This window comes from Pelodiscus sinensis, chromosome 7 (genome assembly GCF_052426305.1).
Source record: "Pelodiscus sinensis isolate ZL-2025 chromosome 7, ASM5242630v1, whole genome shotgun sequence".
NCBI lineage: Eukaryota > Metazoa > Chordata > Testudines > Trionychidae > Pelodiscus > Pelodiscus sinensis.
In genome coordinates, this window is record NC_143058.1 from 75,050,249 (window position 1) to 75,062,212 (window position 11,964).

Here is an 11,964-nt window from a genome sequence, read left to right on the forward strand (position 1 = left end):
GGCTGGAGACTAGTCCCTCTTATACCATCATCTGGCTGCATCCAGAGTCCATCAAAGTGATTGTTGCATTTCCATCGCATTTCCATCCACAGACACCAGCAACACTAGTGTCCCCAGGCCAGGTTTCCAGGCCCTGTGCTTAGGGAGCCGGACTTGGCTGTAGTTACAATCCATATACGGACAGTCTTGTCAGAAGTGTGTCTCTTGGCCGCACTCCCGCAACAGTCCCACGTGGCCTCTTTAGCCACATTCCTCACCCTTTACTTCCTCACAGGTATTTGGTTAATTTGCTGTTGGTGCTCTGGATGGGTGGTTTTGGCATGTCCAGGGTAAGAAGAATGTGGGTATACATTCCCCAGAGCCTCATTTCTTTGGGCTTTCTGACCATCTGGGTCAGGTCCAGGTCTCTTCTGCCGACATGTAATCCTCCATTAGTGACACTTCAGCTGTGAGTGATGTCAGCCTATGGCACTGGATCCATTCCCTTGCTCCTCCGGGGAAGCACCTGTTTAAACTGCTTGAACCACCACTTCCGCCATCTGAGGGCCAGTTAAATTCTTGGAGTTCAATAATTCCCTGCAATGGTCCTGTATGTGTTGGGGCTGAGCCCCCGCAGGGTACTCTTCCTTATGCAGCTGCAGACGGTAAGTCTCGGGCTTATACCAGTGTCATCAAATATTATCTCTTGCAATACTGGACCACACGGCCTTGCATAATGCAAAGCCTCTCTTGTATCCCAAGTAGGCCATCTCTTGTATCAAGTAGGCCATCTGTGCCTATCCCATCAAATAAGAGGCCAATAACATGGCCCAGTGTTCCTGAGGCCAATAGGCAGCTGTAACAACATATTCAAAGGTGAATAGGAAGGCCTCTAGATCGCCACCTGGCCCCATCTTCATCGACCGAATAGATAGGCCATCAACTGAATAAATAGGGTCCACTAGGGCACAATAGAGCTGCTATCTATTGAACCAGTGCCTTCTGTTGGTTCTGGTGTTGGGTAGCCAGTTCATGGAGCAGCTGTTGTTGCTGCTCCTGATGCTGAGTCATCTGGAGTTGGTGCGGGCAGGCTAACTGTTGTACTAAGTGAGTCTGTTGCTGTGGTTGTTGGGTTGCCTGTTTTTGTTGGTTGTGCACCATTCATTTCAGGAGCTTTTCTAAATCTATCTTCCACCAGTATCAGAAATAGGGAGGTTTCCCTAACCTCATCTTTCCACCTGGGCTTCTTATCAAGTCCTGATCAATGCCCACATTTTCCACCACTTGGGATGGGGCATACTCACAATATGATGAGAGTGCAACCCAATGGCCACTGTCTATAATACAGCCTTAGGGTTCCGGGCAGCACAGCCTAAAGGCTAGAGTTGGTAAGAGTCAATAACACAGCCTGGAGGTTCAGGGCAGCACAGCCTAATGGTTAGAATCACAGGAATTTGGGGCAGCAGCCCTAGTAGGGGGACCCAGGCCCACAGATGGTCACCAGTTTCCCCAGGCCAGGTTTCCAGGCCCTGTGCCCAGGGAGCCGGACTTGGCTGTAGTTACAATCCATATACAGACAGTCTTGTCAGAGGTGCCCTCTTGGCCACACTCTCACCAACAGTCCTGCATTCCCTCCCTGGGTAACTTCCTACCAGATCTAGCATTGGAACAGTACAAGTAGTTGCTGTGTCGTCAGGCTCTGCAGTGCCAGTCTCCTCCTGCAGCTCTGTCAGGTCTGGAGGTGCAATTTAGGTCTCCGGATCCTGTCATGCAGGCTTCTGGCTGGCCCACCTCTGTAACTTTCAGCAGGTCTTTCCTCTTCAGCATCCAACCTAGACTGAGCTAAGCTGCTCCCTTTTATACTACCCTAGCCCTTGGAGCATGCCAAGTGCAATGGTGGGGGACGTCCTCCACCCACGGGGCATTAAGCCCTCCCAGCCCAGTGTAGGACTGTGCACACTCCATCACAAGCCCATTATTAGATATTTGTTACCCGATAGGTACTTACAATCAAATCACCCCTTAACCATCTCTTTGTTAAGCTAAAGAAATTGAGCTCCTTGAGACTGTCATTATTAGACATGTTTCTAATCCTGTAATTATTCTTGTGGCTTTTCTCTGAACCCTGTCCTATCAACATCCTTCTTGAACAGTGGGCGACAGAACTGGACAGTGTTCCAGCAGCACATACCAGTTCCAAACACAAAGGTAAAATAACTTCTTTACTCTGAGATGCACCTGTTTATGCATCCCAGAACTACAATATCTAATTAGTGTAGCTAAGTGGCACTTCAATTGCTATATGGAATGGCAGAAGAAAATTACATTTTTTTTTAGATCTCAGGAAAAGTTTTCAAGAGTGACACAAGAAACATCTTGTAAAGTAATCAAATTAAAAATGAAGTCACTGAAACACAAACATGGAACTTCACAATGCCAATTTTACAAAGTCACTTTTAACAGAGGACCTGAAAAATCAGATTTAGAGGAGGGTTTTAAAAGTGTAACTGTGTACATGGTTAACTGATGAGCCTAGCCTCATTGGTTAACCTTCACGGTTGCACACAGGCTCCCAGTATGCGCAGGGCCAGATGAAAAGCCAGCTCCCAGTGCTCACCAGTTCCTGGGAAGCCTCCTGCCCCCCATGTGTAACCATATAACCTCTGAAATTTACAGCACTTATACATTTATGTAGTTAATTGCATTTTAACATCCCTAACTTATTATACTGCTTTACAGAAAATGTGTATGTTACAAAAATACAAAGCCCTTATAATAGAATGAAGAAAAATGCTACCATATCCTTAACATCACTCTATTAGCAACACTAATAAATAGAAAATTATTTTTCCCCCTGAAATTCTGAGTTGGTATGTACAGGTTTTTCAAAAGTTGTACCCTGAAACCATTATTTGATACCAAATAACTACATGAATTCTCGAATACTTAAAATTAAAAGAAAAGCCAAGACCTTTTTAAGTTCTATATTTGACCTTAAAGAATATGTCTCAATTTCATTGCTTAAGTGATCAGACAGACTGTAAGGATAAGGGATTCCAAAGTAATCTGCTTCTTCCTGCAACGCAATTCGCGTTTGTTCATCCTCAGGTATCCGAACTTCTCCATGAAGATAATCTAAAAGGTACTCAAACAGGTTTCCATCTCGATCAATAAGGCAAGCCCCTAAAATTAAAATAAAATATTTTAAAATATTATTTGTAATTTAAGGCAGAAGTTTGTCATATTTTACCAAATTATCTAATGGATCCTTCAATTAACAATTTATCGAGGCTATATGACTTCCTAAGTAGTTATTTAAACAGGTATCTTGCTTGGGTGTGTATCTTAGTAAAATATCATCACTTCTTTTAAAACTGGTTCTTTGCTTCTCTACAGTACTTCTTAATTTGCAGATCAACAGACTGATCCCTGGCATGCAGTCCTATGGTATTTGGAGTCCTAATGAGAAATCTGTGATCCGTCTATACAGATCACTTCAAAGAATCAGTGCCTAAACTAGGGATGTCAACACATAATCAAGTACAGGGTTAACCGATAAGCGTAGGCTTATCAGTTAATCCTATCAACTACACACATGTTCCCCGCCCTTGCTGCCTCTGTATTAGAGGTAGCAATGGGGAAGGGAGGATCAGTGCTGGCAGGGGGAGAGGAGTCAGCTTTTAAGCCGGCTCCCCACAAGCACCGAATTTGCAGAGCCACCTGCCCCCACCAACCCAGTGCTGCTGTCTCTGATAAAAAAATACCTTTAATTTCAGGTTTAGGCCCCCCATGGACAGGTATCTGGACACCCTGCGGACAGAGGCCACTTCACGGCAGCCTCCTCTGCTCTGCCGCCCCCCCCCCCCCCCCCCTGCTGCTGCTGCATCTATCAGAGACAGAGGGTGGGAGGAGTGAGGCAGGTGGCACTGGGGAGCTGGTGCTGGGGGGAACCGGCTTTTCAGCCAGCTCCCCCCATCACCGGCTTCTGCCTACCCCTCCACTGCCTGTGTAGGATCCTGTGTGTATCAGATCTATCAAGACAGCAGCGTGGGAGGGGGAGGGGGATCCAGTGCTCATGGTGAGCCAGCTTTTAAGCCAGCTCCTCATGGGCACCGGCTCCCACTACCCCCCCTTGCTGCCTCTGTATCAGAGGCAGCAAGGGGGGAAATGCATGTAGTCTAGGCTTATCGGTTAATCATGTAGTCGTCTCTACACACTCACATCCCTAATACAAGGTGCTATTTTTCTCTGTCTTTTGGTTACAGTAATCTTACTAGGGATGTGAATGGGTGATGTTTATCAGTTAACTGCTGGAAGTCAGCAGGCTCACAGAAGAGAGGGAGGGTGGGAGCAACAGGAGGAAGAGCTGCCACACCAGGCATGCTCACATAGAGGCTGGGAGCCGGCACCTTCTCCTCTCTCTCCCCGCCACCCACTGCAGGGCTGAGGCAGCCTCTGCTTGCAATGTGGGGGCTGCTCCAGCCTGGCCATGGCAGGCAGGTGGATTGCTCCAGCCCAGTGGGTTGGAAGGTCTCTCTCTTCCAGCCCCCATTTCATCAGTTAACTGGTTAAACTTGATACTTAACTGTTTAATTCATTAAATAGGATTTTACATCCCAAATCTTACATATAAATACCAATAAAACTTCTCAAAGAAAAGTGATTTTTAAGTTAACTTATATCCCATTTTAAAAGTGCAGTCTTCTTTACTGGCAATAAAATATTCTGGAAGTTATTTTGCACCCTTAAAATCAATCCCTTCAAACATCTTTTATGGTAAGAAAGCTCATTAACAATATCAGTAAATCATTCTTTATTATTTAGCTTTAAAGTTTTCAGCTGCACTGCCTTTTATTTTTATTATGAAAAGCCAAGAGGAGACTAGTAATCACAAAATATTTGTATTCCTAGAAAAAGAGTTTTCTCTAATTTTGTTGTGTCCCTAACTGAAGTCTATTGGCTTGATTTTTTTCAGTTACCTAGCATCCACAAATCCCACTCAATTAACGGAATCTGAAGTGCATGCAATTCAGAACATAAGATTTTATCCAAATATCAGCTTTATCACTATTCCATCCTCTTTTTATGGTAGGGTCTACACTATAGCCTTTTTTCGGAAAAAGCTATGCAAATTGTGCTTTCTTGTGCTCCGCAATTTGCATAGCTTTTTCCAAACACTTTTCCAGAAGAGGCTTTTCCACAAATGGCAGAAAAGCCTCCTCTTTTGGACTATGTCTACATTCACAGCTTCTTACGCAAGTATGGCCGTTCTTGAGCAAGAATCCGCAGGGCGTCCACACTGCCCGCCCACTCTTGCACACGTAAATTTACAGTACAGCGTGGTAAGAGAGGGCTTCTTGCGCAAGAGCTATGCTCTTTTTTAACAAGTATAAGCCCTCTTGCGCAGGAGCTCTTCAACAAGAGGGCAGTGTGGATACGGGGCAGGGATTTCTTGTGCAAGAAAGCCCTATGGCTAAAATGGCCATCAGCAGGGCTCGCCGAGCAGCGGTGAGCCCTGCTCGCCAGCCACGCGGTTCTGCGCTCTGCGCATGTGCAGATCGCTCTGCGCCGGCTCTTCCAGGGTGTAATCTATTCGCCATGGGCGAGTATATTACACTATTTGTCGAGCCCTGGCCATCAGAGCTTTCTTGCGCAAGAGAGCGTCCACACTGCCGTGGGCGCTCTTGCGCAAAAGCACAGCTTGCACATGGCAGTGTGGACATTTTCTTGCGCAAGACTTCTTGCACAAGAACCCTTGCACAAGAAGTTCTTGTGCAAGAAGCCGCCAGTGTAGACATAGCCCCAGAGGAGCCCTTATTCCTTGTAGAACAAGGTATACAGGGCTCCCCGAAAGAGAACATTTGATCTTCCACAAAAAAAAGCGGAACAGCAAAAGTGTTCCTTGAACACGGCAGAGTTTTTCCGGGAAAAACCCCACAGTCTAGATGCACCCTTAGTGTCCTTCATTCTGGAGACTTCTCAAATTAAGGGTGCATCTATACTGCACTGTTATTTCAAGATAACTAGCGTTATTCCAAAATAACAATATGAGTATCTACACAGCCTTCTGTTATTTCAAAATAATTTTGAAACAATTGACGGTTTATTCCAAAATCTGTAAACCTCATTCATGAGGAATAAGGCCTATTCCGAAATAGCTATTTCCACTGCTGGTATTTTGAAACAGCCCTTCACTAGCGCCATTCTAAGTTATTCCTCCCCAGTGCCTCCTGGGGCTCTAAATCGAGGTAGCACATCTATATTAGGGAAGCCTGCCTCAGACTACTGATGATTTTGAGGCTTCCCTGCAGTGTAGATATGCTATTTTGAAATAAGCTATTTCAGAATAACTATTTCAGAACAGCTTATTTCAAAATAAGCGTGCAGTGTAGATGTGCCCTAACTGAGACGTATTCTTGTCCCTTTTTATGTATTACTTTCATTTATTTTTCTATTAGTATCAAAAGCTTTCATAGGTGCTTCTCAAAATTGAAAAAAAATGTGATGTCAGTGCCTGCCTATTAGGTACAACAACTAATATATTACCTCTGTAACTGAATAGCGCATATCATAGAAAACTGATACCAAAGCCAACTGAACAGATGTTAGATATTACAGAACTTAGATTTATTTACCAGATTCATCTATTTTTAGAGGAAAACGTCCACTGAACATAGAGGCTAGCATTGAATCCTTAAAGCGGCATAAAGATTTGCGTCTGGCTGAATACACACACCCTCCCACGTTAAGTCGAAGAATATCTAGCACCTCTTCAGTCTTGCTGTCTTCCATTGCATTTGCAAATTTCAATATTAATATAGTATGTTTGATTAAAACCTGTAATAAATTTGCAGAAATAAAAGTAGATAATTCTAAGACAAAGACAACATATTTAATACAATATAAATGTAACAGTAAATATACAATATATACAACATGGATATATAATATTTAAATAAATACTTATGTAAATAGTATATATATAATATATACATATATTATATATAATATAATATTTATATAAATAATATATAATACAATATAAATATACAATATAAATGACACAGTAAATAATGATACCATCTAAATGTTCTGTTAGTCTTTAAAGTGCTACCAGACTATTTGTTGGTTTTTAAGTTTATCCTGTACAGACTCACTCGGCTACCCCCAGAAGTAAATATTACTGTTCAACTTGAGTATCTTAAGGCAACACGATAAAACAAAGCAAAAAATATTGGACAGCTGCCTTGAAAATGATCCTGAAAGTTTACCAGTGACCAAAAGCCAATCATCGGCCCTTATGCCGATATTAAAAAAACAACAACTATATCTCACTAAACCCAGGAAAACAAAAACAGCTCCAACCCTACAATCCTTCCTCACCCACTCCTCTCCCCCTGCAAATGCTTATGTAGAATTTTGCACGAAAGTAGTAGTGGAAGACTATGGAATATTTTTTGAAACATTTTTAAAATGGACATTGGTGAAAAATTGCATAGTTAAAAGTCATAGTAATGGGATATGGTGCCTTTTGCCTCTTCAAAAATCTGTTTTTAATTTGTGTTGCTGCATACTGTCCTGTGAGTTGTCAAAAAGTGATCTCACCTACCACACTGATAACGTGAGACTTCAGTGGAGTTCTCAGTAGTCGCAATGGTATACTGACACTGAGTTGACTGCAGTTCAGGGCCCAGTATGATTTAGATTTTGCTGTAAACATCAGAAGAGAAACGTCAATATTTGTTTTTAAAAGTATACATTTTGTATATTAATATGTCACACTCAGTCCTTCTGAATATTTTCCAGTCCGTGACAAATATGAACTGATTAGGCCTTGCACTATCACTTGAAGTAAAGGACACGTTAGAATTTATTTTATTATGGTAGCCATTCTGGGTTCCCATCTTGCTAATTTCACTTTCTAACAAAGTAACTCTGCCTCCACTAGGGATTTTCAGGGGGTAGCCGAGTTAGTCTGTTACAGAAAGTAATAGTAAGCAAATGGTCTGGTAGCACTTTATAGACTAACAAAACATGTAGATGGTATCATGAGCTTTCGTGGGCACAACCCACTTCTTCCGATGACCAGAGTTCTCGCCGCAGCTCTCGCCCCCTAACACTCCTACTTTACTTACACTACATCGATGACATCTTCATCATATGGACATGGTAAAGAGACTCTTGAAGAATTCCACCAGGATTTCAACAACTTCCACCCCACTATCAACCTCAGCCTGGACCAGTCCAGAAGGGAAATCTACTTTCTGGACACTACAGTAAAGTTAAATAATGGAAAACTTTCAACCACCCTATATCGTAAACCCACAGACCACTACACTTACCTTCATGCTTCCAGCTCCCACCTCAGACACAATTTTCAGTCGACTGTATACAGTCATGCCCTACGATACAACCGGATTTGCTCCGACCCCATAGACAGAGACAATCACCTTCAAGATCTTTACAGAGCATTCATAAAACTGAGATACCCACCTGGGGAGGTGAAAAAAACAAACTGACAGAGACAAAAAAGTACCCAGCCATGAACTACTTCAAGACAGACCCAAATGAGAAAATAACAGAACTCCTCTTGCTGTTACCTGCAGTCCACAACTCAGACCTCTCCAAAGCATCGTACACAATCTACAACCCATCCTGGAAAATGATCCCTCACTCTCAGAGGCCTTGGAATAAAAACCTATTCTTGCTTACAGACAACCCCCTAACTTGAAACATATTCTTTCTGATAACCATGCCACACAACCACTTCAAGCCTTCAGGAACCCGGCCCTGCAACCAGAAAAGATGCCAACTCTGCCCATATATCTACAGTGACAAATTCATCACTGGAGCAAACAACACAAGCCACAAAATCAAAGGGTCATTTGACTGCTTATCTAGTAATTTGATCTATGCCATCAAATGCCAGCAGTGCCCCTCTACTATATATATTGGTCAAACTGGACATTCTCTACGGGAAAGAATCAATGGACACAAATCAGATATACGTAAAGAAAATACTCAGAAGCCAGTGGCAGAACATTTCTGTTTACCTAACCATAATCTCACAGATCTGAAGGTGGAGGTCTTGTCACAGGCCAGCTCCTCACGTCAAATACACAGGGAAAACTTGGAGTTACAATACATATGCAAATTCAATTAAATTATCAATGGACTTAATCAAGTTATGGGGTGCTGGACCCTTTATCACTGAAGGTGCTAACAACTTCCTGTATGGTAACCTTCCTGCTTTACCAGTCTATCCACTGACTTTGATCTTAATCTACTCGGCTACTTTGAAGTAGGAATAAGAGATCCTCCGGAATAGGGCTTTATGCCGGAGGATCGGGCCAGTCTAGGTGCTTTTTTTCCGGCTTTTCCCCAAGCCGGAAAAAAAGCGGCGGACATGTTTATTTAAATCCGCGGGGGATATTTAATCCGCGGATTTCCCTATTCCCACTTTCAAAATTAGCATGCCCCTTCCAAAAAAGGGGCCAGTGTAGACGCAGCCCTCAGGTTTAGTACCCTTTCTCCTGATACTTTATGTATAGAGGTAGAGGGGTGGGCAACAAAGCATCTTTCTCTTTCCTCCCCTCCCCCCCTTCCCTTCTCCTATTTATTTCGAGTTTTCTTATCTCCTAGTCATAACTCCGGTCATCTGAAGAAGTGGGCTATGCCCACGAAAGCTCATGGTACCATCTACATGTTTTGTTAGTCTATAAAGTGCTACCAGACCATTTGCTTGCTGTTTTTTTTCCACTACAGATGTTAGATAGTGTGTTACAGGGATGTAAGCGATTAGTTGCTTTCCCGCCCCGCCTTTGCTGCCTCTATCAGAGAGAAGCAGCAATGGGAGGAACTGGATCCAGTGCTGGGGGAAACCGCCTTAAAAGCCAGTTCCCCCCAGCACCATCTCCATGGGGAGAAGGAGCAGGGGCGCTGCGGAAAACTGGCAGTGCCTTTTGGTACCTCTAAACTGCATGGCTATTTCAGGATACCAGAAGGATACCCCGCATCTTCACAAGCCGCCTGTTATTTTGAAATATTTTTTGAAATAACGGGCACGCTATTTTGGCATCCCTGTAACTCTTGTTAACTTTGAGGGTTAAGGGATGTAGAGGTGCCAAATTTCAAAATAAACTATTTTGAAATAGCAAACTACATAAACTATTTGATTAGTTGATTAATCTAAATTTAACATACGTAGCGTGTAATTGAACAGTTGTGTAACTTCGTCACATTTTAGCAGTTACACAACTATTCAATAGGCCGTGGCGGTGGCAGCCAGTGCACTCACAGACCCACTCCCAGAAAGCCCTCTGCCACCCTGCACGCTGCTGCCTATCAGAAAAAATATACTTTTAAGCTGGTTCCCCCAAGCTCCAGCCTGCCTCCCCCCTCACCCTGCTGCCTCTTTAGGCAGCAACAAGGGGGAGCAGGCAGGTCCCGAGAGCCAGCACCTGCATAAAGCTGGTTTAAAAGCTCCTATCAGCTCCCACCTGCACCCCTCAGCCTCTGCACTGCTGCCTCTCAATCACCAGCTTCCACCTCCCAGCCTTACTGCCTCTGATACAGAGGCAGCAAAGTGGGAGGGGGTAATGCACATAGTCAACAGGATTAACCGATAAGCCCAGGTTTATTGGGTAGTCAAATACAGAGGATGCAATTCCAATCTTTGCCTTGATATTTTATTCATAGAACTGCAGTGTCACAAGTACTTTTTACCCCCAGAACTTGTGTGCTGCTGCGGGACTATACACAGTTATAGGGTGCGTCTAGACTGGCAAGGTTTTGCACAAAAGCAACTGCTTTTGCGCAGAAACTTTCCAGCTGTCTACACTGGCTGCTTGAATTTGCGCAAGAGCACTGACTTTGTAATGTACAAAATCAGCGCTTCTTGCGCAAATACTTTCACGCGCCCGCTTGGGAAAAAGCCCCCTTGTGCAAGAATACTTGTGCAAGAGGGCCAGTGTAGACAGGGAAGAACTGTTTTGCGCAAAAAAGCCCCGCTGGCTAAAATGGCGAGCGGGGTTTTTCTTGCGCAAAATCCCGTCTCGACTGGCCACGGATGTCTTTGCGCAAAGGCACCCGAGCCAATCTAGACGCGCTTTGGCGGAAATACTTTTAACGGGAAAACTTTTCCGCTGAAAGTCCTTCCACACAATCCTGCCAATCTGGACGCAGCCCTAGTGTAAACGCGCGTGCAAGGCTGGCACCAATCAGATTAGTGAGTCGGACACACCCCTGGGAGCCCCCATCTGCCCTCACGGGGCGGGTTTACAGATAAGCAAATCCCCCCCCCCCCCCCCCGTGCCACGTGACCGCCTCTCCAGCCCCCGGAGCAGCGGGACAAGCTGCCGAGCGGCTCCCTGCCGGGCTGTGCGCCTCAGGCAGGGTGGCGGCTACTGCGCATGCTCAGAGGCGCTGCTGGCGCCAGGCCCTGCCCGCGCTCAGCAGAGGGGTCTGCTCCCCCATTGTGCAGGGGCGCGGCGGCGGCAGCTCGGTGCTGGGCGCGCTCCGGGCTGGGGGGGGAGGAGCAGCGGGACAGCTCCGCTCCATCCAGCCCGACCGGCCTCCCGCGCCGCTCTCCAGCGGCCCTGCCTCGCGGGTGCAGCGCGAGAGCAAGGCCCGGCCCCGCCCCGCCCGCCGGCGGACACGCGCTTCGGGCCGCTCAGCGCGCCCATGCGAGAGCCGCCGGCCGGGGCAGCGCGCCGCGGGAGGGTCGGTACCTGCTCCGCGTCAGGCAGCGCCTGGCTCCGCCGCTGCCGGGGCTCGAGGAGTGACCGAGCGCAGGCCCGCTCCGCCGCAGGGACTGTGCGCACAGCGCCACCCTGCGGCTCCGCCGCCCCACCGGGGCCGGGGAGTGACGGGGGGATCCCCGCCAGCAGCACCTCCGGCCCCGTTTCCATGGGGTCACACTGTGCCTGGCACCCCACCAGTCAGCTACCCCTTAGCCCTTCCCGGGACAGGCCGCTTCACCAGAGC

The 11,964-nt window shown here is 45.8% G+C and overlaps 1 protein-coding gene across 1 annotated transcript in view; it reads right to left on the reverse strand.

Moving 5' to 3' along the window:
• Nucleotides 1-11,964, reverse strand: part of KCTD18 (potassium channel tetramerization domain containing 18) — a 30,067-nt gene extending 18,103 nt beyond the window's left edge. Inside the window, 3 exon segments of the mRNA XM_075934281.2 lie at nt 2,951-3,162; nt 6,615-6,816; nt 11,709-11,964. Of these exon segments, the coding sequence (XP_075790396.2) occupies nt 2,951-3,162; nt 6,615-6,816; nt 11,709-11,888 (594 nt within the window). The 5' untranslated portion in view covers nt 11,889-11,964.